The sequence below is a fragment of the Eschscholzia californica genome, unplaced genomic scaffold (genome assembly GCF_041429995.1).
Source record: "Eschscholzia californica isolate CP2 unplaced genomic scaffold, dmEscCali1.0.p SCAF_1, whole genome shotgun sequence".
Classification (NCBI taxonomy): Eukaryota; Viridiplantae; Streptophyta; class Magnoliopsida; order Ranunculales; family Papaveraceae; genus Eschscholzia; species Eschscholzia californica.
Genome location: NW_028238198.1, coordinates 80,806,651 through 80,827,324, shown reverse-complemented (window position 1 = coordinate 80,827,324; position 20,674 = coordinate 80,806,651). Strand labels below are relative to the sequence as shown.

The following is a 20,674-nucleotide window of genomic DNA, read 5'->3' as shown; positions in this document are numbered from 1 at the left end:
ATACTGAATCCTGTAAATAAGGATTATGTTTTCAGCTCCTTGCATCATATTAAATCCATCAGATTTAATGTCTAAGCAAAGAGAGTGCATAATTGTGGGGTCGTTTAACGACAGAGTAAAATTTGGAAAACACGAAAAGAATATGGGTCCGTCACAAAGACTAGACTCCACTATTCCAAGTAATGAGTCGTGAAATTTGTTATGCCTTTTATCACGTACACAAATAATTGCGGACGTGTTTAAGCCTAAACGGGTAGCAGGTTTCAAACCTACTTGAATTAACCCAATATGCAAGAATTTGTATTGTTGTTGTCTATGTTTATCAATCAAATTTTTTGACAACAATTGGAATGAGTTGTAACCCTCAGTTAAGGGTATAGCCTCTTCTACAGTCTTTATGATATAATCCGAGGTGAATTCAAAAGTTCCTTTCTGTTTATAAACAGAACTTTGAACTGGTAAATTCCAGTTTTGTAAAGATTTTTCAAAATTTTCTTTTATCAAAATTTCTTTATTATAGCTACTATTAGCCTTATCTTGTCTTTTAGACATAGCTCTAGTTAGCCCAAGCATATTTGCCTGATCACTGTCAACGCTTTAATGCCAATCCCTTAAAATGCCCTCACCGGCTACACGGGACTTCCAGGCGACGCGACTTAGGGTGAAACCCGGGTTTCACAGGACAAATATGCTTTAGTTCACCAAAGACACTCTTTAAGACTTAATAAGTATAGTAGTGTTTAAAGAAATTTAATTTAGATAACAACTTAAACAAAGATTAAAACAAAAACATAAATGAAACTAAAAGAAATTAAAGATTAAAACAAAACATAAATGAAACTAAAAGAAACTAAAACTATGATATATTACATACCTACTAACTTGGCTCTGATACCATAAGTGTTTTATGTATGGATCTTGGAAGAAAGAGATAACGATGATGGTATGGCCAAGAAATCTTATTTCTGTTTGAAATAATTTGATCTTTTTTGCTGACACAACTAAACCAGCATGTTTGACAGCATTAATAAATGCTTGAAGATGTTTAAAGTGTTTATCTATATTTTCAGAAAACACTAGAACATCATCGATATAAACAATACAGAATGACGTATAAGGACTGAAAAGTATGGTGCTAGATAGATCATCTTTGCTTTTACGAAAGGCAACTAATTTCACCATTTGTACCTTTGATCTAAATGGAAAGCATTATTTGCGATAGCCACATAAAGACTTGAGAATTAGTAATTATGGTTGACTCAATGTTGAAGGCATACATTCTAGTCTAATTAATCACTCCATCGTATTAATGTCAATGTGACTCGAGGATGAGTATATGGCATGAAGTGTAAAATTAAACCAGATAAAAATACAAACACTATATACAAACAACGTAATCAACCATTTGATCTAATTGCACCAACCAACCAAATAACATAAGGGTTATCTCTCCATTGTATTTTTTTTTTTTGAATTGGTAAGCGTGTGCCTCGAACCCTCGACCTTTAAGTTGGAAGACTTACCTCTTAACATAAGGGTTGTTGGCCAATTTCTACTTGAGACAATTGCACCAACCAACCAAATAACATAAGGGTTAATCTCTACTTGAGACAAGGGTTGTTGGCTAATCTCTCCATTGTATCAATGTGAATATGACTCGAGGATGAATAATTACGCAAAAATTGAGAATATATGGCATGAAGTTAAATATTAAAGCAGGAAAAAAATACAAATATCTATCCACGCAACGTAATCCACCTTTTGAGCCAATTGCACCAACCAAACAAATAACATAAGAGAATGATTTCAGCTTTGTACGACAATTATAAGCACAACACAACATATGGCAATAGTATAATAATCAATGTAAGAATCTATGTTGAAGGCATGTATCGCATTCTCATTAATCTCTCTCTTATTTCAATGTGAAAAGACTCGAGTATTGAGGCATGAAGTGTAAGATCAACCAAACAAAAATACAAACAGATGCAACTACGGTACATGTCATAATATATTTCTTAACACTGCATTATTTTTTTTAAACGGTTAAATTAATTTTAGCTGGCTCAGTCACACTCCTGCCCTTAGTAAGTCGATCAAGTAGATGGGATGAATATGTGCAGAAAATCAAGATAAAGGGTAAACCACATTTATTCATACTGAACGAAGAAAATAAAACAAATATAATGCTCTCAATCCTAAATCTGAAGTCCTAACAAAGTAACAATAAATAAAAATCAAAGATAACCAAAGACTAATCAACTTACTAACTAAATAGATAGAAAATGTAGAACTATATTAGTTGAAACATAAACATCTACTCTTTTCCTATATCATGGTGTTTGAGTGATATTGCAAGATACAGATACTTGGGCATTTTAAAAACTACATTCATTTAACTATCCAGCAAGAAGCTGGTCATTATCATCATATAGCTCAAACAAACAAAAAATGTGTACAACAGATTAAAAAACAAAATCTATGGTTTTTAGTTTGAGTGCAACTTATCTTTTACAATGAAGATGTTTAGGACTTGAATGGATTCTCCTCTCGTCATTTCCAAAAAAAATTGACTACTATTTTTATCTTCAATCTTCTTATTAATTTCCACATTGTAGTTAAGGCATTTTATCAAACACCAGGATTCCTATTTTGATTTTCATTAAGTGGGTTACTTAAATGCGATTGAAACAATGACTAACAATAACTGAAGAAAAATGGGACGGAATCGATTGAAAACCTACATTTAGATTGTAATCCATTTCTATTTAAATTACAAACAAAGAGAATTTAGGTTCTAGTGAACCTGAAATCATAAGCATAGAGACAGAGGGAGTTGAAGTCACTAAACTTCAAGTTAAATTATGAAACATGGCTAAAGAAATCAGAATCATACCTGTCCTCACCTTGATTCTTTTAAACCCTAAAACCAGAAATATGGAGAAAGATTATTAGTGGAAATAAAAAAAACTTCATTTACTAATCACAACCCCAATAAGAGAAACACATAAGAAGAATCTAATCATGACAAAAAATACACGAAACATCAGACTCTCCGGTAACTTCTACACCAACAACTCCAGCTAACTACATCAATCAAAACATTTAATGTTTTCCCTAATACTAAATAGAAAACCCAAAAGGAAATAGAACAAAGAGCGTGGAGAGATCGCTTACGTACCCGTCGCAATCTGAGACAATGGCTAGTCTGGACACTCGTTAGACCCGAAGCGGACTCATGGTTTTGCTTTTGGACTGTCTATATAGCAAAACTAACAGTAAATTAACAAAAAAAATTATCCTGACTATCTATATAATTTCTGGAGTGTCTAAGTTAACAATAAACTCACGTCTCCAAGACCTTAAGAGTTTTTTACTGAGATAAGTTGTTCTGACTTGAAGATGAAGAATTCATCAAGAAAATATAGTAGTCACAACCTCTGCAAAAAAGAAAAAGAAATCATCAAGAAAATGTTATAAAACATCAGCAAGATGTGAATGTAAAACTGACCAAGTAATTTAAAGCCTTAACATAACTTCAATGAAGCATCTCTACATACACTTGGTGAGCTAGAAGAACATTAAAAGAATAACTTCCTGCAATTTCTTCAATGAAGCATTTCTTAATACACTTCGTGAGCAAGAAGTATACTTTGAACATCAAAAGAATAACTTCCTGCAATTCATAAGAAAATTATCATTTTGCTGTTTCTTAAACTCCCAAGAAAAACAGAAAAAACACCTTCCTTTATGTTTTTTAGGTTTGTTAAAGAACTTCACTAAAATCTGATCCCCAAATCGAGAAAAACCCCAAGATAATGAAGAGGTAGAGGAAGAGTTATGGAAAGGAAACATGGGGGAACCGTTTCTTTGAGAGAGCTAAAGTCAATTAATGGAGAAAATTAAAGATGATTAATAGGGAGTTGAGAAGATGGAAAGAGAGCGAATTTATTTGAGAAAACTTAAGGGACGGGTTGAGAAGTTATTCTACTCCTTCAAAACGCATTAATAGAGGTTAACAAATAATTTTTTTTTGATGAGAAGGTGATAAATCTAACGGTTAATATTAAAGATCAAATAAAATGGGCGGTTAGATTTATCTACTGGTTTGTCCCAGTCAACATTTTTCAACCTGTTTTATTATATATATATATATATATATATATATATATATATATATATATATATATATATATAAAATCTTTTTAACTTGTTTTTGTTTCTCTTTTGCAGGTCTTGTTGCACCTTGATGAGCAATATAGTCCCTCTTTCACCCCCGCAAGGATCAAGATCAAATAAATGTTTATTCTCTTTTTTTCGAACGAAGATATATGTCTAACCTCTCCGTGACTAATGATCAAGTGAAACATAAATTGTTTATCAGCGGAACCAATAAACTTTGATAGCGAGAACATGAGACTAGATTTCATTAAAACTCCAACCTTCACAAAATTGTAAATTTGTAATATCTATTACATTTAAAAAAACTAATAATCTCTTTGGGTGGTTTTAAAAAATGCTTTGTTCTGACACAACCGTTATCATCATTAGGCTTTCAACCCGTTTGAACATATTCTTTGGATTATCACGATTGTCTGTGGGTGCCACTCACAACTACGACTCAGAATATTCATTTTATTAATTGAAGAACCCTCTTCACTATAAATCTTTTGGGTATGTGGTGCTTGTATTTGGCTAACTAGTCTTTTGGTAGGGAAACTGACATGTCACTTCATCACTAATCAAAAAGCAACTAGGGTTAAATTTTGAAGATTAAATTTCTTAAGAATATAAACAAAATTATATTGAATAAATATAAACAACTTTTTCTTAAATCTTAAAAGTAACAAAATTTTGAAGATTTTTATTTTTCCACGTAGGATAAAACCAATTACAGATCTTATTAAAACTTGGCATATAAGACTTAGTTTTTTTTTTATTTTGTTTTGCTTTAGAGTGGTTTTATACAGTCAACTATAGGATCAAATAGGCGGACAAACTTTGAATAGTTTTGTCATACCATATTAAGAAAATGAACTGGACTTGCAAAGAATAGTAAAATAAAACGCATACCGTGAAGATGAAGCTGTAACCGCACTTAAGAACATCACCAAGAAATAATGTTCTCCTCCACATCATGTTTATGAAATCGTTGGACATGAAAACCTTTTCTCCGGCAAAGTTATCACCTTTTGTGGCAAGTTTATAGCAATGAAGTCTTAAAAATTTACACCTCTCGAATGCAACTTGATCGACAGTGACAAGAAGAAGTTGCTTAACTAAAGATCTAGTGTTTTCTCCAAGCCAAAAGCTCTCAAGAAATAGATTAAGCATTGCCTTTTCACCCTCGACGTAAGCCTGATTTATGAGGGTTATAATAAGTGTTTTATTGTTCCCCATCGAAGCTTCTTCCAAGGCTATTTCAAGCTCATCTTTAGGTGCATTTACCAGTACTGTACTCTAAAGAAAAATCAACATCAAAATTTGAATTTGAAAATTGGCTTAAAAACAACGAAAATTAAACCAATTATTAAGTTTTCTATACTACCTCATCTAGTGGCAGACAATGATACTTCTGAGACAAGATTGATGAACATAGTGCTATTGAGACTTTGTATTCATAGGATGTCACGTATAAAATGTACAAAATTCCTATGATTATCGAGTAAAAAACAATTCGCCCTCCACGATTTTTAGAATAAGCCATGGGCATAGGAATTGCTTAGATGGTGATCCAATGAGTTATTTTGGTCTCTCAGTGTTGTGTTTTAGTAGCTAGCTAGGGGAAAAGAAAATCCATGGCAAGAGACTGAAGTTCTAATGAAAGAATAATCTCCTTGGGTGTCAAATCTTTATTCACATTTATGAAGAAATTTTGGGGAACAATAGATTTTTCAACTACTAATTTGAGGAAACTTAGTTCACCTTTGTACAAGTATCTTTCTATTATGTGCACTAAAGCCATGAATTTTTCCTTCAATAAGTCAAAGTTCATCTACATTCATTGGTTACAATGATTCAAAAATTTATAATATCTTAACATGTGTTGTAAAAGAAAATCCTTCACAGATTGGGAGATATCTAACAAGATTCTTCATTTATTCCAAGAAATAAAGTAAATAAATCTATATAATAATGTGTTCAATGAAATCTATATAACAAAGGTGTTAAACAGCGAACTCTGGTATTTAATGTGATCAAGTCGAAAGTTCTGCATGTAATCTCTATTTACATTCATAGAGAAACTAATAACGCCACTTGGCCTAACTACATGACCCGAACTTGCCCGCCATGACAAATTTTAGACACACGTCAGCTTTTTGCCTTGACTTGATCATTGAATCTCGTGTTCTCGATCTGTCATGTATCTTAACAAAAGGAAGAGGAGTATCTTTTGGATTTTTCCTCGACTAAATTTCTATTAGGCCTAAAGATATGAAATGGTCTGCAATTTTCTCTCAACTGTTTTTCTTGACCTTTAATTTTAATAGAGTACATCTGTATAAAGTTAACTGTAGCCTTCTTATTTTTCTCATATTGTTAAAGTAAAACATCTCTTACTACAAGTAAAAGTATTCTAACTTCGTAATGTTAAACTACGCATTATATTTGTGAAAGATGTTATGTCTAATAACTTTCTTAGCTAATTATACTAATAAAAAATAGATATAATTAAAAATTAATTAAGTTGTTGGAGTTGGAGTGAAGTAAATTATTATCAAAGTCAAATAACCTAGTTTAGTAGGAAGGGGTTTCCTATGTCAAACTAAAGTCTCTGCCTCTCCAATTAGTCAATGAAGTGATGCAAGTTGCTACCTTTTTTTTATGAATGGTTGCCACTATACCACTGTAGTAAAGGTAAGAGAGGAGAAGTTTCACTTGATAAATTAATTGAAGTGAGAGAAAGAGGGAGTAGAAACTTGTTATTAATTGAAGTGAGAAAAAGAGGGAGTAGAAACTTGTTATTAATTGAAGTGAGAGAAAGAGGGAGTAGAGAGATGGGGAGAGGTTCTTCTTCATTTTCAATGGGATCTATGATGATATTAGGGTTTTTAGTGGTTGGGGTGTTAATGTTGTTGGAGGTGGAAAAAGTGAGTGGTGGTTTGAGTAAAGCTGAATGTAAACTAGAAAGGAAGGTAGGTGTGAATGCTTGCAAGTCTGTGTTATCTGGTAAGCCACCAACAGCCCAGTGTTGTAGGCGGGTTAGGGTTAGCCATGTTGAATGTATATGCCCTGTTATTACACCCAAATTGGCAGCTCTTATTGATCCTAAACAATTAATTAGGTTCATCCAAGGCTGTGGAAGGAGGATCCCTCGTCACTTCAAATGCGGCAGTAAGCTCTCTCTCTCTCTATATATCGAAATTCCTTTTAGGATTTACTTTTCTCCTTTTTAACATAACAAGAACCCGTAGGATTTGTTATCGCCAAGACACACACCCACATATACATATACATATATAAATAACCTTTTTTAACTTGTTTTTGTTTCTTTTGTGCAGGTCTTATTGCACCTTAATCGAATAGATCATTATGGTTGGACATACAATAGTAACGTAATTATGTTTTCTGTTTTCGAGGGTTGTTAATCCTTCAATTATGTAAGGAGAAAAATAGAATATAATAAAATAAAGACTTTCCAGTTTGTTTTCAATAGTAACATTGTAGTTCTTTGTGATGAAAAGGTTACATTGTGTGAGTGTCCTAATTTTATTTTGTTACGGCGCTGGCCATTTTCTTGTTCTACGTCGTATATGTTAATCACATTAGATACAAAGTCGGAATGAATAAAAAACCAATAACTTTGATAGCGAGAACATGAGACTAGATTTCATTAAAACTCCAACTTTCACAAAATTGTATATCGGTTACATTTAAAAATTGATAATCTCTTTGGGTGGTTCTAAAAAATGTTTTGTTATGACGCGACGGTTATCATCATTAGGCTTTCAGCCCGTTTGAACATATTCTTTGGATTATCACGATTGTCCGTGGGTGCCATTCACAGCTACGATTCAGAATATTCATTTTATTAATTAGATAACCCTCTTCACTATAAATCTTTTGGGTATTTGGTGCGTGCTTGTATTCGGCTAACTAGTCTTTTGGTAGCGAAACTGACATGTCACTTCATCACTAATCAAAAAGCAACTAGGTTAAAATTTGAAGATTAAATTTCTTAAGAATTATGAGTTGTGTTGATTACAATCCCCAATTCCTCAAGAATCTATTGACCATCTATTCAAATAACTGCTTTTTATTCATACAATCAATATCGGATCCGTGGCGCAATGGTAGCGCGTCTGACTCCAGATCAGAAGGTTGCGTGTTCGATTCACGTCGGGTTCAATTACTTTTATTTTCGTTTTCAAATTTTATTCTAATTTCACCTTCAAATTGTTGAAGAAAATCAAAATTATTCTCTCTCGCGTGCCCTAATTGTTGTTGATTGTCTTCCTGCGAGAAAAATAGAGAGAGAGAGAGAGAGAGAGAATGGAGGAGGAGCAGCAGCAAGAACACGACGACTATGAAACCGAACAGGGGGAGCATGAAGTTTATGGTGCTGAAATCCCTGCTGATGAAGCTGAAATGGACGCCGATATTGAAATGTCTACTAGGGCTGACGATAACGATCCTAATTCCGAGGAGGCATGATCACTCTCCCTTCTTCATTTCTTTATGTTTTCTTTCTCTGAAACCCTAACCCCTAATAATCGATGATCACGCTGATTGGATTTCCTCTCTCTATCTCTGTCTTTGTGCACGCACAATCGTCATGGAAGAAATATGAGTTTAGAAACGGTGACTGATTTCTTCTCTGTGTTTCGTTTATTTTTACAGAACTTGGAAGAGATGAAGAAGAGATTGAAGGAGATAGAAGATGAAGCCAAAGCTCTCCGCGAGATGCAAGCTAAAGTCGAGAAAGAAATGGGCGCCGTCCAAGGTATATTCATCTCTCTCTCTCTCTAGTCTCTCTATATGATGACAGTCATGTTTCTTGTTAGGGTTTTTGATTCACTGCTAATAAGAACTTTTGATGGAATAGGGTCTGTTTGGATAATGAAGATACTAGTTGTGATTAGCAAACTCTCCTTACTTGTTAATTGCATGAAAGGGATCTTCTTAGGCCATTAGGGCTTAACATGCTTAGTTGCTAGTAGTTAACCACTGATTTTTCTCTCTGGTCTGAAAACTAAAAAGAAAAAGATCATACTATGTATCTTTCTATTTGGAAGAAAAGAAAGACCATGTATTCATTTATTTTGCATTTGATTGATGCATTTTTGGGTTTGGTATCAATGTTTTATGTGAGTATTTGAAATGCATTATTAACCTGCGCTAGTCAATGGTTTTTTTCTGGAATGTGGTTCGATGAACTACATGTGGAGTGATTATGCATAACTTGATATCTACTCGTAATTTGGTTTCTTCAACGCTATTAACAACCACATACAAATCATTTGCGGTATACAACCCTTATCTCACCTTCAAATCAAATTAATCCGTTGACACTAATCATTCATGGATAAAATTTGAGTTCTCATTAATAAAACAGATTGATAACAGTGACTGCACACTAATCGTTCACCATCGCATCAAATTAATCCGCCGACACTAACCGTTGACCATAACTTGTTTATTCATTGAAAATGTTTTCCAACTTATAGCATATTAGTGACACCACATTTGGTAAATGTCCATGACTAGTTTAGATGCTTTCCATAACTCATTTTGGTTTTGTTGCTTGGATTGTTTAAAGATCCCTCTGGTGCTGCTGCAAACCAAGCTGAAAAAGAAGAAGTTGATTCTCGCTCGATCTATGTTGGTAATGTAAGTTCAATTCTACAACTCCATGTCCTTTCTTATTACATTTTATTTTTGAACTGGCTGCATGTTTGATCTGAAGACTTGATTATTTGGGTATATTTTACTGTCATGCAGTAGAATAAACATAAAACACACATTGTCCTATCATAATTGTACATGATTATGTCACATACACTATGACTTGTGCAGGTCTTACATTAAATCCAGCGTAACTTGCTTTATTCGTAATAAGGAAAATTGTAGGGGTGCCTGATCCAAATACTTGCCAAATCTCAAGATTCTCATCTGCCTCTAGGGTTCTAACTGGTTGTGCTTGGATTAGGTTCCCACTTCTCTAGGGCCAAATCCATGGTTCAGTTTAAGTAAAACTGGGAATCAGGGAGAACTGGACAATTTTATATAATTTCTTTTGTTATATGCAAGAGAGAGAGAGAGAGAGTAGGAAACATTTCATTGTTTTGCACTATGTATTTAAGTAAACATGTAATTGTTCCTGATAAATTGCATCCCCAGTTACATAAAGAAAATCAAGATATACTTTCAAAACTTAGTGAAATGATCCAAGAGCAAGGTGAATAGGAAAATTTGGAGTGTTCATTATAAGATGTCTTGGGTTTCATATTTTTATATCCGCTTCTTTTTTTTGGTTAACATTGTTTTCTTTTCTTCCTTAATGTTCTGAAATATGATGCTTCTTCTTTCTCCATGAATCACATTTGTCTTCTCTGTTTATTTTGAGATAATGCATTACCTGAAATCTGAATCACACAAGACAGATTTTGTGTATTAGGAATCTCACACAGTCTGTCATGGTTTGAGATTTTAGGTGGACTATTTATGTACGCCTGAGGAGGTTCAGCAGCATTTCCAATCATGTGGAACAGTAAACCGTGTAACTATTTTGACGGACAAGTTTGGTCAGCCCAAAGGCTTTGCTTATGTGGAGTTCGTCGAGACTGACGCTGTCCAGAATGCTCTACTGTTAAATGAATCAGAGTTGCATGGGCGTCTATTGAAGGTCCTCCAATTTCTTTCTTATCGCCATTAATGTCACAGTTTATTTATTTGTGATGTAATTTATGTTCGTTTATGCTGCAGGTATCAGCCAAGAGAACTAACGTACCTGGTATGAAGCAATTCCGAGGAAGGAGGCCTAACCCGTATCTTGGTTTTCGAGGCCAGAGACCTTTCATGCCAGCCCCCTTCTTTCCTTCTCCTTATGGATATGGGTAAACACTATTACTCCACTTGTTTTTCGTCTATTCATTTGCTTAATGATATCTATTTCGTATCATTTTTCCGTGCTTCTTGAAACATGCAACCTGTGAAAGAAACCAACAACTATAATTCTTGCTGTTATAGTGACTTGTGAAACTGTTTAGGGAAAAGTGTGAGTTATTCTTTCTGTAGTAAAGCTGGCAGGGTTTCTTGTCCTCTCCCAGCAAATCTGTTATTATTTTTCTTACACATGAATATATATATATTATATATATACACACACACACGCGCGTTCAAAAAAAACTATATACACACACACACACACACACGTTAATATACGTTATGTAGTAAATATGAAAACTAAGTCAAAGAATATCATATACGCCTACCTAACGGAGTCAAGGTATTTGAGGTTCGCTCTGCCAGAGTCGATGCGTCACCCGTGTAGAGTTCTTGCTGCTGATCCTCGTCCACAGCCTCTGCTTACTCAACACATATTTGCGTGTATGAATATAGGTTAAAGTGTTTAACACATTCAACATTAACAAAATTAGATCTTGATATTATTACAATTAGGTTATAATTTTAGTACCTGTCACAGATGATCTCTTCAATAGAGTGGTATAGGCTGGCCTTACCTTTGAAGGTATCTTTTGACCTTCCTATTTGAGTAAAGGCCCTCTCAACAGATTTCTGTTGAGAAACTTGTAAAAGTAGTACCATCTGATTTAACACTCACAATGATTATTTCGGAGTTACTGTTGCAAGAGTTAAGAAAAGATTGAAAAAGAAGGAAAGAGAAATACTCTCGACAAGGAGAAAAGAATCATTTCAATATTTTTCCTAAAAAAAAGAACAAAAAGAAAAGAACAAAAAAAAAAAAAGAGAAAAGAGGAAAAGAAAAAAAAAGAGAAAAAAAAGAACAAAAAAAAAAAAAAAGAAAAAGAAAAAAGAATTCATTACCATTGCTTATCGACATCATGAAGAAAGAAGAAGAAGAGTTGCCCGACAGCAACGGCCAACAGGTACAAATTCTTCTCATGTCCTTTATACCCTTCGTTTTCAGGTAGTGGTTGAGAAGGTCAAAATATCGAGGGTTTCTCCTATCTTTTCTTTTTTGTTCATCTTATTTTCAAATTGATCTCAGGCGGTGTTGGTGATTTTCAAATTCAAACCTAAAATTTAACTGAGATCTTAATTGACTTGAGTAAGATTTCAGAATGTTCCTTCTTTGTCTAAAAACATGCGTCTGACTTGTCTAAATGGCCGACTCGTGTTGGTTTTGCGTTCATTTGAGTTGGACATGAAATAAGTCTTAACTAAGAAATCATTATTTGACATCATCTAAAATGTGTATTGTTTGTTACCCCTGAACAAAATTAGTCAGACTCAGAAAATTCAGATCAAGAAAAGTTAGACTCAGGTGAGTCAAACTCAGACGATGAATAAATCCATCTTGTATGAGTTCTTCACTTGTTCCACTAATACATCAGATCCTAAATAGATTGTATACTAGAACACCTCTTTAGAACGACTACGGTATGCAACACCACGAGAGGGGGTCTTGACAGAGTTAGGGTGAAGTTGCTGATGTTGTAGAGTGTAGACGAGCCAAAGCCTCACCTATGCAACCAAATCAGCGAGCTGTAAGAGATGCGCCAAGTACAGCTGACTTAATAGACAGTTCCATGTTTTTTAATCTGCATTTTTATACTTGCTGGCACTTGTCCTTAAAGATATCCTGCCTTCCCTACTCCTAGCCTGCATAACCTTTGGGCTTGATCCTAGATAGTGACCAAGTCCCTCAAATCATTAATCAACATGCCGAAGTGCGAATCTTATTTTATGTATAACTATTATAAAAAGGTAACCGTTTGAGATCATTCTAAAGGTTGCCTTCAATCTGTTTTTGTACATGCAGCAAGATTCCAAGGTTCAGGCGTCCAATGAGGTATATGCCATACTTTTGACGATGCATGCAGCTTGCTATCTACTACACTTATTGTCTATTCCAGTATATGATGGAAAGGGAATGGGCTTATGCTGGTATAATTTTGGTGCGGGATCGAAGCAGACTTTTCCTGAAGAAAACTTTTATTATTATCTTCTGTTGATGGCAATCCAGATTTGTCAAGGATTTGCAGATCACTTTTAGTCATCCACATACTCTGTAATAGACTATAGATCACTATCTTAAGAGCAGATGCATATACTTGCAGATCTCCAGCTTCCTTTGGTAGATGACTTATTTTAGTTTAAAAGTAGTGCCAATGGTTGAGATTTTTAAATTTTTAAAAATTCTGTATGATGATGGGATTGAAATGTGAGTCTTCAGTTTTTGTTTAATTTTTTGCCCTTTTAAACTTATGGATGCTTTTCAACAGAAAAAAACTTGTAATTGTCAAATTGTGAAGTCCTTTGTCTCTTCTTCCTATTTCTTTTCTTCTATTAAAACATTTTGGATTTGGGCAAGAGTTTTTTTTTTTTTGTTGAATCGAGAGAGCTCTACTTCTTGGCTTGATAGTTAATAGAGAGAGAAGGGTGAAACCAAATGCCCAGTTAGGGGTGGGAATGGGCCGTCTCGTGAGAGGTGGTGAAACCAAATGCCGAAGTAGGTGTGGCAATCGGGCCAGACTCGGGCACCCATGAGTAAAACTTGTCTGGGTTCGGGTGTTCCATATCGCTACTCAATTTCTTTACCTTCCAAGCACAAAAATAGTAGAAGATTTGCTTCAGAACCACACCATTCAATGCAAAAGTAGCAGATTTGCTTAAAAACCACTCAGATTTCTTCACCTTCTAGTACTCCCTCTCAACTCTCTTTATTTGCTCCCTGATTTTGGGCGGTGAAAACTCAAGAGGCAAGGAGAAGAGGTCTTTTATGAGTAGGGTATGAGATATGGAAATGAATTTTTAGTAGAGCCCAAGCCCTCCCACCAAAATTTAATGGGTCGGACGGGCAGAGCCCATCTTGGTCTTCGGTCTGTACATTATCCCTCCAAACATGGGTCTTTCGGGCGGGGTTTTTTGGATCTCGGGTTAAATTCCTAGCCTTATGCCCAAGTCCTGTACTAGCACTCTGTCATGTGTTCCTCCTTTTGTTGTTATTAGACCAGGATCAGTATATGGAAAATGAATTTGAGCAATTGAGTATTTAGTTCTGTTATGAATAGGACGTGAAACTTGTCTATTGATTTAGTGAATTGAAAAAAGAATATCGCAAATGCCGAACATCATGGTGGAATATGAATCTTGGTCTGTATGCACCAAATATGATCCCAGATGTCAACAACTTTTGGTGGGAGTTGTTACCAAATTGGTTTCCAAGTTCTAAGTCACATATTCGAGATACAGAGTCGTACCTCAAAGTATCCCGATCTTCAAACATAAAATAGCCTGGGAAAAAGTAGTTAACAACATTCTACATTCGAATGATCAAGCAAATCAAATGCTAATTAAAAGTATAAGATCAGAAAACACAATCTCTTTCGATAACTATTAGAATGGAAAACAAAATCTCTTTCATTAATGCAACAAACACTTTTTGTTCATCATGTGGCTTTCCATTTTCTGCAATCACAATTATTGTGAACTAATTTTATCTTTTTGACTAGTTAACAACTTCAGATAAGTTGAGATCCATGCCCAATTTGAAGCACAACCTCTGGTACGATCAATCCTGCTTGCTTGTTATCTGAAAATCTAGGCACAGAACTAAGCAAGCATGGTCATACAATAAACATCTTAGTGGTTGGTATACACAATGTGACTAACAAGGGGACGAGTAACGATAGCATTAATGACTAGAGGTTCAATTCCTTGTTCAAGTTCGCCGGAGCTCTTAACCTAAGTTCATAGCTTAATGGATGTGCTTACTTGTCTATGGATTCTAAATGCCTAGGACTATCCGAATATAGCAATAGCAATATAAAACGAGTCGAGCTATAAAACCTAGAATCGGAAGGCGAGAAACTTAAACAGAACATTAAGATTTATCTATCAAGTAGAAACCATATTAATGCAATTTCTGCAACTACTTGAACCAAATTCAACTAAAAGAAACCAACTTTATTGGCTATGAAAATTTCAAAATGGAACTACATTTCTCTTGGCAAAAAGTACATTTCATAAACAAGTTTGAGCTTCTAATCATCATCAACTAATAAACACAAAACCCAAAAGATTATATATATATAGAGAGAGAATCATCAACTGTTATACCTCAGTCAATGCAGTTGATTGATGATGATAAGAGACATGTCGATTACTTTCCGCCATTGATAACCTCGATCGATTTCTTCACGACTCTATGAATCTGGTGGTGGTGAAGGATTCATCTTTACCTTCTTGTTAGAAGAAAATCCTTCAGCAAATGCATCAACTATCTTTTGTTGTGAATCAAGAATCATCTCTGTTCTTTTCAACTCCATTTCCATTCTCATTTTCTCAACTTCCATTGCCATATCTAATTTCATTTGTTCCATTTTCAAAAATCCTTCCCCTAATGACTTAATTGAAGAAACCATCTCTGAAATTGGATTATTACCCATTTCTCTTTTACCCTTATTTCCACTATTATTTCTCCCAGAATCAGATTTTGACCAAGAACCACCACTACCACCACCATTACTCGTATACCTAGAATTAGGGCTTCCTTCAAAATTAGGGTTAGGGATTTCATCAAACCTACCATAATTCTTCGGTTTTGGGAATGTAAAATCAGGAATAGATCGTTGTTGTTGTCCACCGGGAATCCTAAATCGAAACCCACCACCACCACCACCACCACCACTACCACTACTAGCCCCTCCATTACTCATCGGACGGTAGAAATTACGAGAATTTGAGGCAGAAAAGTTGTATTCATCAATACCCTTTTCTCCACTATACTCATTCTGATTCACATCGGGATCATCATCATCGTCTTCGTCTTCTTCATCATCTTCGGCGGCGTTATCATCAATGGCGGAAGATGGGCCTTTTTCCATAGAATCCATCTTTTTGTAGAAAACCCAAGATGAAGAATACCGATTTGGGAAAGATAAAGTTCTTTGTTTCTCAGTACGATAACGTTTACGAAGCTTTTCGATTTTATGACGACATTGAACAGAGGTTTTTGAAGGAACTATAAGATGGCAACGACGAGTAACAGAATCTGCAACTTCTTGCCAATGAACTGCTTTGAGATTTCCACGGCGGAGAGAATACCATTTATCATGGTAAGCTTCGATTAAAGCTAGGGTTTCATCGTGAGTCCAACAAGGAGGAGGTACCCTTCTGGTTTTTGAAGGTTGGGCAGGAGGATCTGGAAAAGTTGATGGATCTGGATCCATGAATGGAGAAGATAGAGTAGTAATAGTAGGGGAGGTAGAGGAGGAGGAGGAGAAGAAGAAGAGAGAGAATGGGTGGTGGTGAAAGAAAAGGAAGAAGAGGTGGTGATGGTGGTGGTGGTGGGTGAAGTGGACATATTGATTGAGTGGTGGTGGGTGAGGGTGTTATTATTTGGTTTTAGAGAGAGAAAGAAGTGGATCCGCCACCGCTTGAGGGGAAGGGGATGACGCGAGCAGAAAAAGAAGTGGCACACTCACTATCTTCGGGCGGCCACCACCTTTACCACCACCACATCTCACGGCCACTGACACTACCTGTCCACATTCTCTCTCTCTCTCTCTCTATATATCTTCCTTTCTCTCTTCATTTTGTTGAAATTTAGTTGGGTTAATTCCATTTTGACCCCCTAGAGATGACCAACTCTCCAAAATGGGCCCCTAAAGATGACCAGGTTTCAATTTGGCTCCCTTTTTTTTATTTTCCGGTCATTTTTCCCGTCAACCCTTAAATGAGTTGGGGTTTCTTACCTAAAATACCCATGCCCATATCTTTTTGTCAGCTGAAATTTTGTGGTCCTAAGAGTAATTATGATTTGTGAAATCAATATACCTTTTCCAACGTTCAAATTTTTTTTCCTCTCTCTCCCTTCACATCAATTTAGTTTTATCTTCTTTCTCTTTAAACACTCCCCCACAAAACTCCAAAATCTTCCTTAAAACAACTAGAAACTTTACAATAGTTGATCACACCTCCATGAGACTTGCTTTTGTTAATCGTCCAAGTCGAACTCCATAACCACTCCGCGAAGCCATGGAGTTCAAGTCTAGAGATACAATCAAATATATCGATTTTCTTGCTGAAATTTTCAGCAACAACAAAAGAAGAAAGGCTATAACATGAACCAGAGTAGTCAGGAGTGGAATTGGACTTCGTCCAGACGGATTCAAGAGTGGACCGAGTACTGCAACCATCTAAATCAGATGAGGCAAGAAGAAAGGAAGAAGAAGAAAAAGAACATGTAGACATGTAATTGTTCTTCTCTTGGCAGACCTTGTTTTTTCAAAAGTTTTGCTGATGGTTCAGCTGGATGAGAATGGGATTCAAAGGGTTTTGGGTTTATGGGTGAAGTGTGAAGTATTGGTGGTGGTGGAGGATTATGATCTGGTATGAAGGTGTGTACTTGTCTATTACAATAGTAAGAAGTTCTAGATTGGGTTATAGTTGGATGATGATTTGGGGATGAAATTATTGAGAAGAGTTGTTGATGATGATGATGATGATTTTTTATCATGACTGGGTTGGTAAGAGCAGCTGTTCTTGAGCTTGTAAAACCAAGCATTGGGCCATGATAGTTTTCCCCTACATACCATGCTCCAATATTTGGGAAACAGGTGAGTAGGTACTAGGTAATCAGTTATTCATTCGGTTCTTTTTGGTTCCTCCTGGCGTACAAAGTCATGGTAGTTTTCTCCTACATACCATGCTCCCAATATTGAACCCACATTATGGAATTTTGTTGTGACATGATTACGTGATTAATCCATTTTTGAAGTATATCATTTCTTCTTCAACGTTGGTCTTCAATTTTCCACTTTATGCAGTGGAATAAAGAAAATTCATTATCTGCTAATCTGGAGTTATAGAGCTTGAAAACGTATTAGTAACTCGAGTAATTTGGAAGCTGTAACATCGGTGACCCTAAAAGATGGAAGAAAAATTAGGGCATCAGATGCTATTAGGATTGCATATGAAGATGAAGCAAGATTGATGTTATTAAGGGAATGAAATTGGTTTGTCAAAATCAATTTTTAAAACACAAAAAGTAAATTGATTTGACTAATCTTAATGACTTAGAACCACAAAATTTTTCAGTTAACAAAAAGATATGGACAAGGGTATTTCAGGTAAAAAAATCCAGCTCATTAACGGTCGACGGAAAAAATGACGGAAAAACGAAAAAAGTAGCCAAATTAGAAGCTGGTCATCTTTAGGGGGCCAAATTAGAAATAACCCAATTTAGTTTAGTTGGTGGGTATACGCTTGAAATGGTCCACTTAGCCTGACCCGATCAACTCCTTTCGTACATTACCATACGATCCCATCTACATTAGCCGATACATCATAAAGATGTGATAAGCACGATAACCGCCTAAGTTCATTCAATAATTAAAGGGGCCTAAAGCCCAACGACATAAAACCTAAAGTCCGACAAACTTATTTTTATTTGTATCTTTAATAATTCAAATTCAATAACTATGGATTCCACCTCATCTGAGAATCGAACCTGGGACCTACGGGATTTTGGAGCTTGTATGACGGGTCGGGGCGGGTTGTACCCGAGACGGGTGTCGGGCGCCCACGGTTATTGGTGCGCTCGGGTGCCTGTGGGAGGCTTCGGGCCCACTGGTAGATTCCCAAGACTTTGGCGGACTTGGATGCCCCTCATCCTCTTCTTCCTTTCTTCATGATGGTCACCATTATATTGTTATTATCGGCGTTTTCCCTCTTATGACCACAACCACCATTTCCCTTTTATTTTTTCTCTCTCACTCTCTTTCTCTCGACAAAGGGGATGGTCTCCTTCGCAGAAACAAATTGACTAGTTTAGGGGGGGACCCAAACTAGAAGAAGTCGATCGACTGGATAAGGTTTTCACTGGACGGTCTTCACCTTGGGTTCAGATGTTTTCAAACCCTAGAATAAGAGTTATAATCTCCCAAACAGTCGATCTGTTCCAATGGAAGGGGTTTTCTCCCTCGCCGAAAGGGTTAAAGTGGGAATGAGAGAAAGAGAGAAAAATAGTGGTGGTGGTCGCAGACGGTGGTGGTGGGACAAGAGGATGAATATGTTTCTTTATGAAGCAATGGATGAAGATGGTGATGATAGTGAGAGAAGAAGATGAAGATGTTTATTATGAAGGGTCTTAGGTAGGTTGTCATTGCCTATAACTCTTCACCAATCATAAGTGTGAAGATGAAAAGAAGGGCACGGAGGGCATCCGATATTTTTTTCTCGAGAAATGTTATATACACACACCATTTTTACCTGCCACACTCACATCTCTTTGACTTCAACAAAATTATCTTTGACGGGAGTGTATATAACAAAAATGGTCAGTGCCATTTAAACCTTTCTCCCACAAAATCGAAAATGCACCAAAGATTATTGTGGAAGCCATAGGGACGCAACCATCCACTTATAACCCAATTGGTTGGTGCCCCAATAAAAGACATTTAATTTGTCGATCAAACAAGGTAAAGGTAGCGCTTAGATGTCTTTTACTTCGTCTATTTAGCTCTAATATTGTGTAAAGCTTAAAATAAACTTTGGTTTGAAGCTCAGCTTTTGTGCTTAATGATGGTGTTGGTAGTGGTGGTGGTGGTGAGAGAAAGAAAGAGATATCAATCCAACGAGTCAAAAAATTTGCTTCTACACTTAAAACCTGCGGCGGAGGTGATGACGCTCCTATCAATCCAACCATGAAGAAGAAGATGGTAGAGAAAATAGGAAAAGATGTGGAAGAGTAAGATGTGGTGTTGGGGTCCCTCCTTATAATTAAAGGACTCCTAGTTGGAATAGGATTTCCCTTATTCCTTGTTTGGGGAAAAAATAGAAACTTCTATTTTTTCAAGCCTAAAAAGGAATTCCTATTTCTATTGGTAAACCTCCTTATTTATTATTATAAAAGGGAAGGAAAGGGAAGAGATTATACACAACAACTTCCAGAACAAAGAGAAGTCAGAGAAAGAGAGATTTCTGAAGTGGTTCTTTCAAGAGAGATTGAAAGAGCAGAATATTGGTTTGAAGAAAAGAAGATTATTAATCTTGTGAAGCAATTTAGTTTGTGGTTATCTTCTTCAACCTTTAGTAATCTAGGATTTGTTCAAATCCTAAGGAGTAAGAGATTTTATTTCTTTGTTTCTTTGTTCAGTTTATCCACCATAGGTTTGGTGAAGAGTTGTGTAACCCATTATTTAATTATAGTGGAAGATTTCTGGACTAGATCCCGTGGTTTTTTTACCTTCTAGTTTGGAGGGATTTTTTGCCACGTTAAATAATCTTGGTGTCTCTACTTTTACTTTCGCATCGTTTATCTTCATATTCCTGAACAAGTTAATTAGGTTATTTTTCCTAACAAGTGGTACCAGAGCTAAGGTTTGATTTATTGTTCAGAAATATGGAAGTGAATACTAATCGCATGATTAGTTTAGATGGAGAAAACTACTTGATGTGGAAAGCAAAAATGGAAGATTTGTTATACTGCAAAGACCTAGCTGCACCCATTGAAAATAACGGT

General features: G+C 35.7%; 2 protein-coding genes, 1 long non-coding RNA gene and 1 other non-coding gene across 6 annotated transcripts in view; 3 read left to right on the top strand and 1 right to left on the bottom strand.

The window, feature by feature from the left end:
• Positions 1-6,860: 6,860 nt before the first annotated feature.
• Positions 6,861-7,654, top strand: LOC147569765 (uncharacterized). Its single transcript, XR_015238806.1, has 2 exons — positions 6,861-7,335; positions 7,503-7,654. It is a non-coding gene; the product is annotated as an uncharacterized LOC147569765 (long non-coding RNA).
• A 623-nt stretch (positions 7,655-8,277) lies between these two features.
• Positions 8,278-8,349, top strand: TRNAW-CCA (transfer RNA tryptophan (anticodon CCA)). The gene has a single exon. It is a non-coding gene; the product is annotated as a tRNA-Trp (tRNA).
• LOC147569763 (polyadenylate-binding protein 2-like) lies at positions 8,286-13,392 on the top strand. 2 transcript variants are annotated; one of them, XM_086656281.1, is made up of 6 exons: positions 8,286-8,649; positions 8,842-8,944; positions 9,761-9,831; positions 10,655-10,846; positions 10,927-11,057; positions 12,968-13,392. In XM_086656281.1, exons 1-6 carry the CDS (start codon positions 8,494-8,496, stop codon positions 13,014-13,016), a joined length of 702 nt encoding a protein of 233 aa, XP_086512407.1. In that variant the 5' UTR covers positions 8,286-8,493; the 3' UTR covers positions 13,017-13,392. The 2 variants fall into 2 exon arrangements, 1 of the variants encoding a protein (XP_086512407.1); XR_015231338.1 differs by having other exon boundaries at positions 8,312-8,649; positions 10,927-12,071.
• Positions 13,393-15,093: 1,701 nt separating this feature from the next.
• The window catches only part of LOC147569761 (uncharacterized), a 32,783-nt gene continuing 27,202 nt past the window's right edge, over positions 15,094-20,674 (bottom strand). Inside the window, exon 3 of one of the 2 annotated variants that reach the window (XM_086656278.1) lies at positions 15,094-18,075. In XM_086656278.1, coding sequence (XP_086512404.1) covers positions 15,354-16,379 — 1,026 coding nt within the window. In that variant the 5' untranslated portion in view covers positions 16,380-18,075 and the 3' untranslated portion in view covers positions 15,094-15,353. Of the gene's footprint in view, positions 18,110-20,674 lie in introns of both variants that reach the window. The other variant, XM_086656279.1, reaches the window with a different exon arrangement.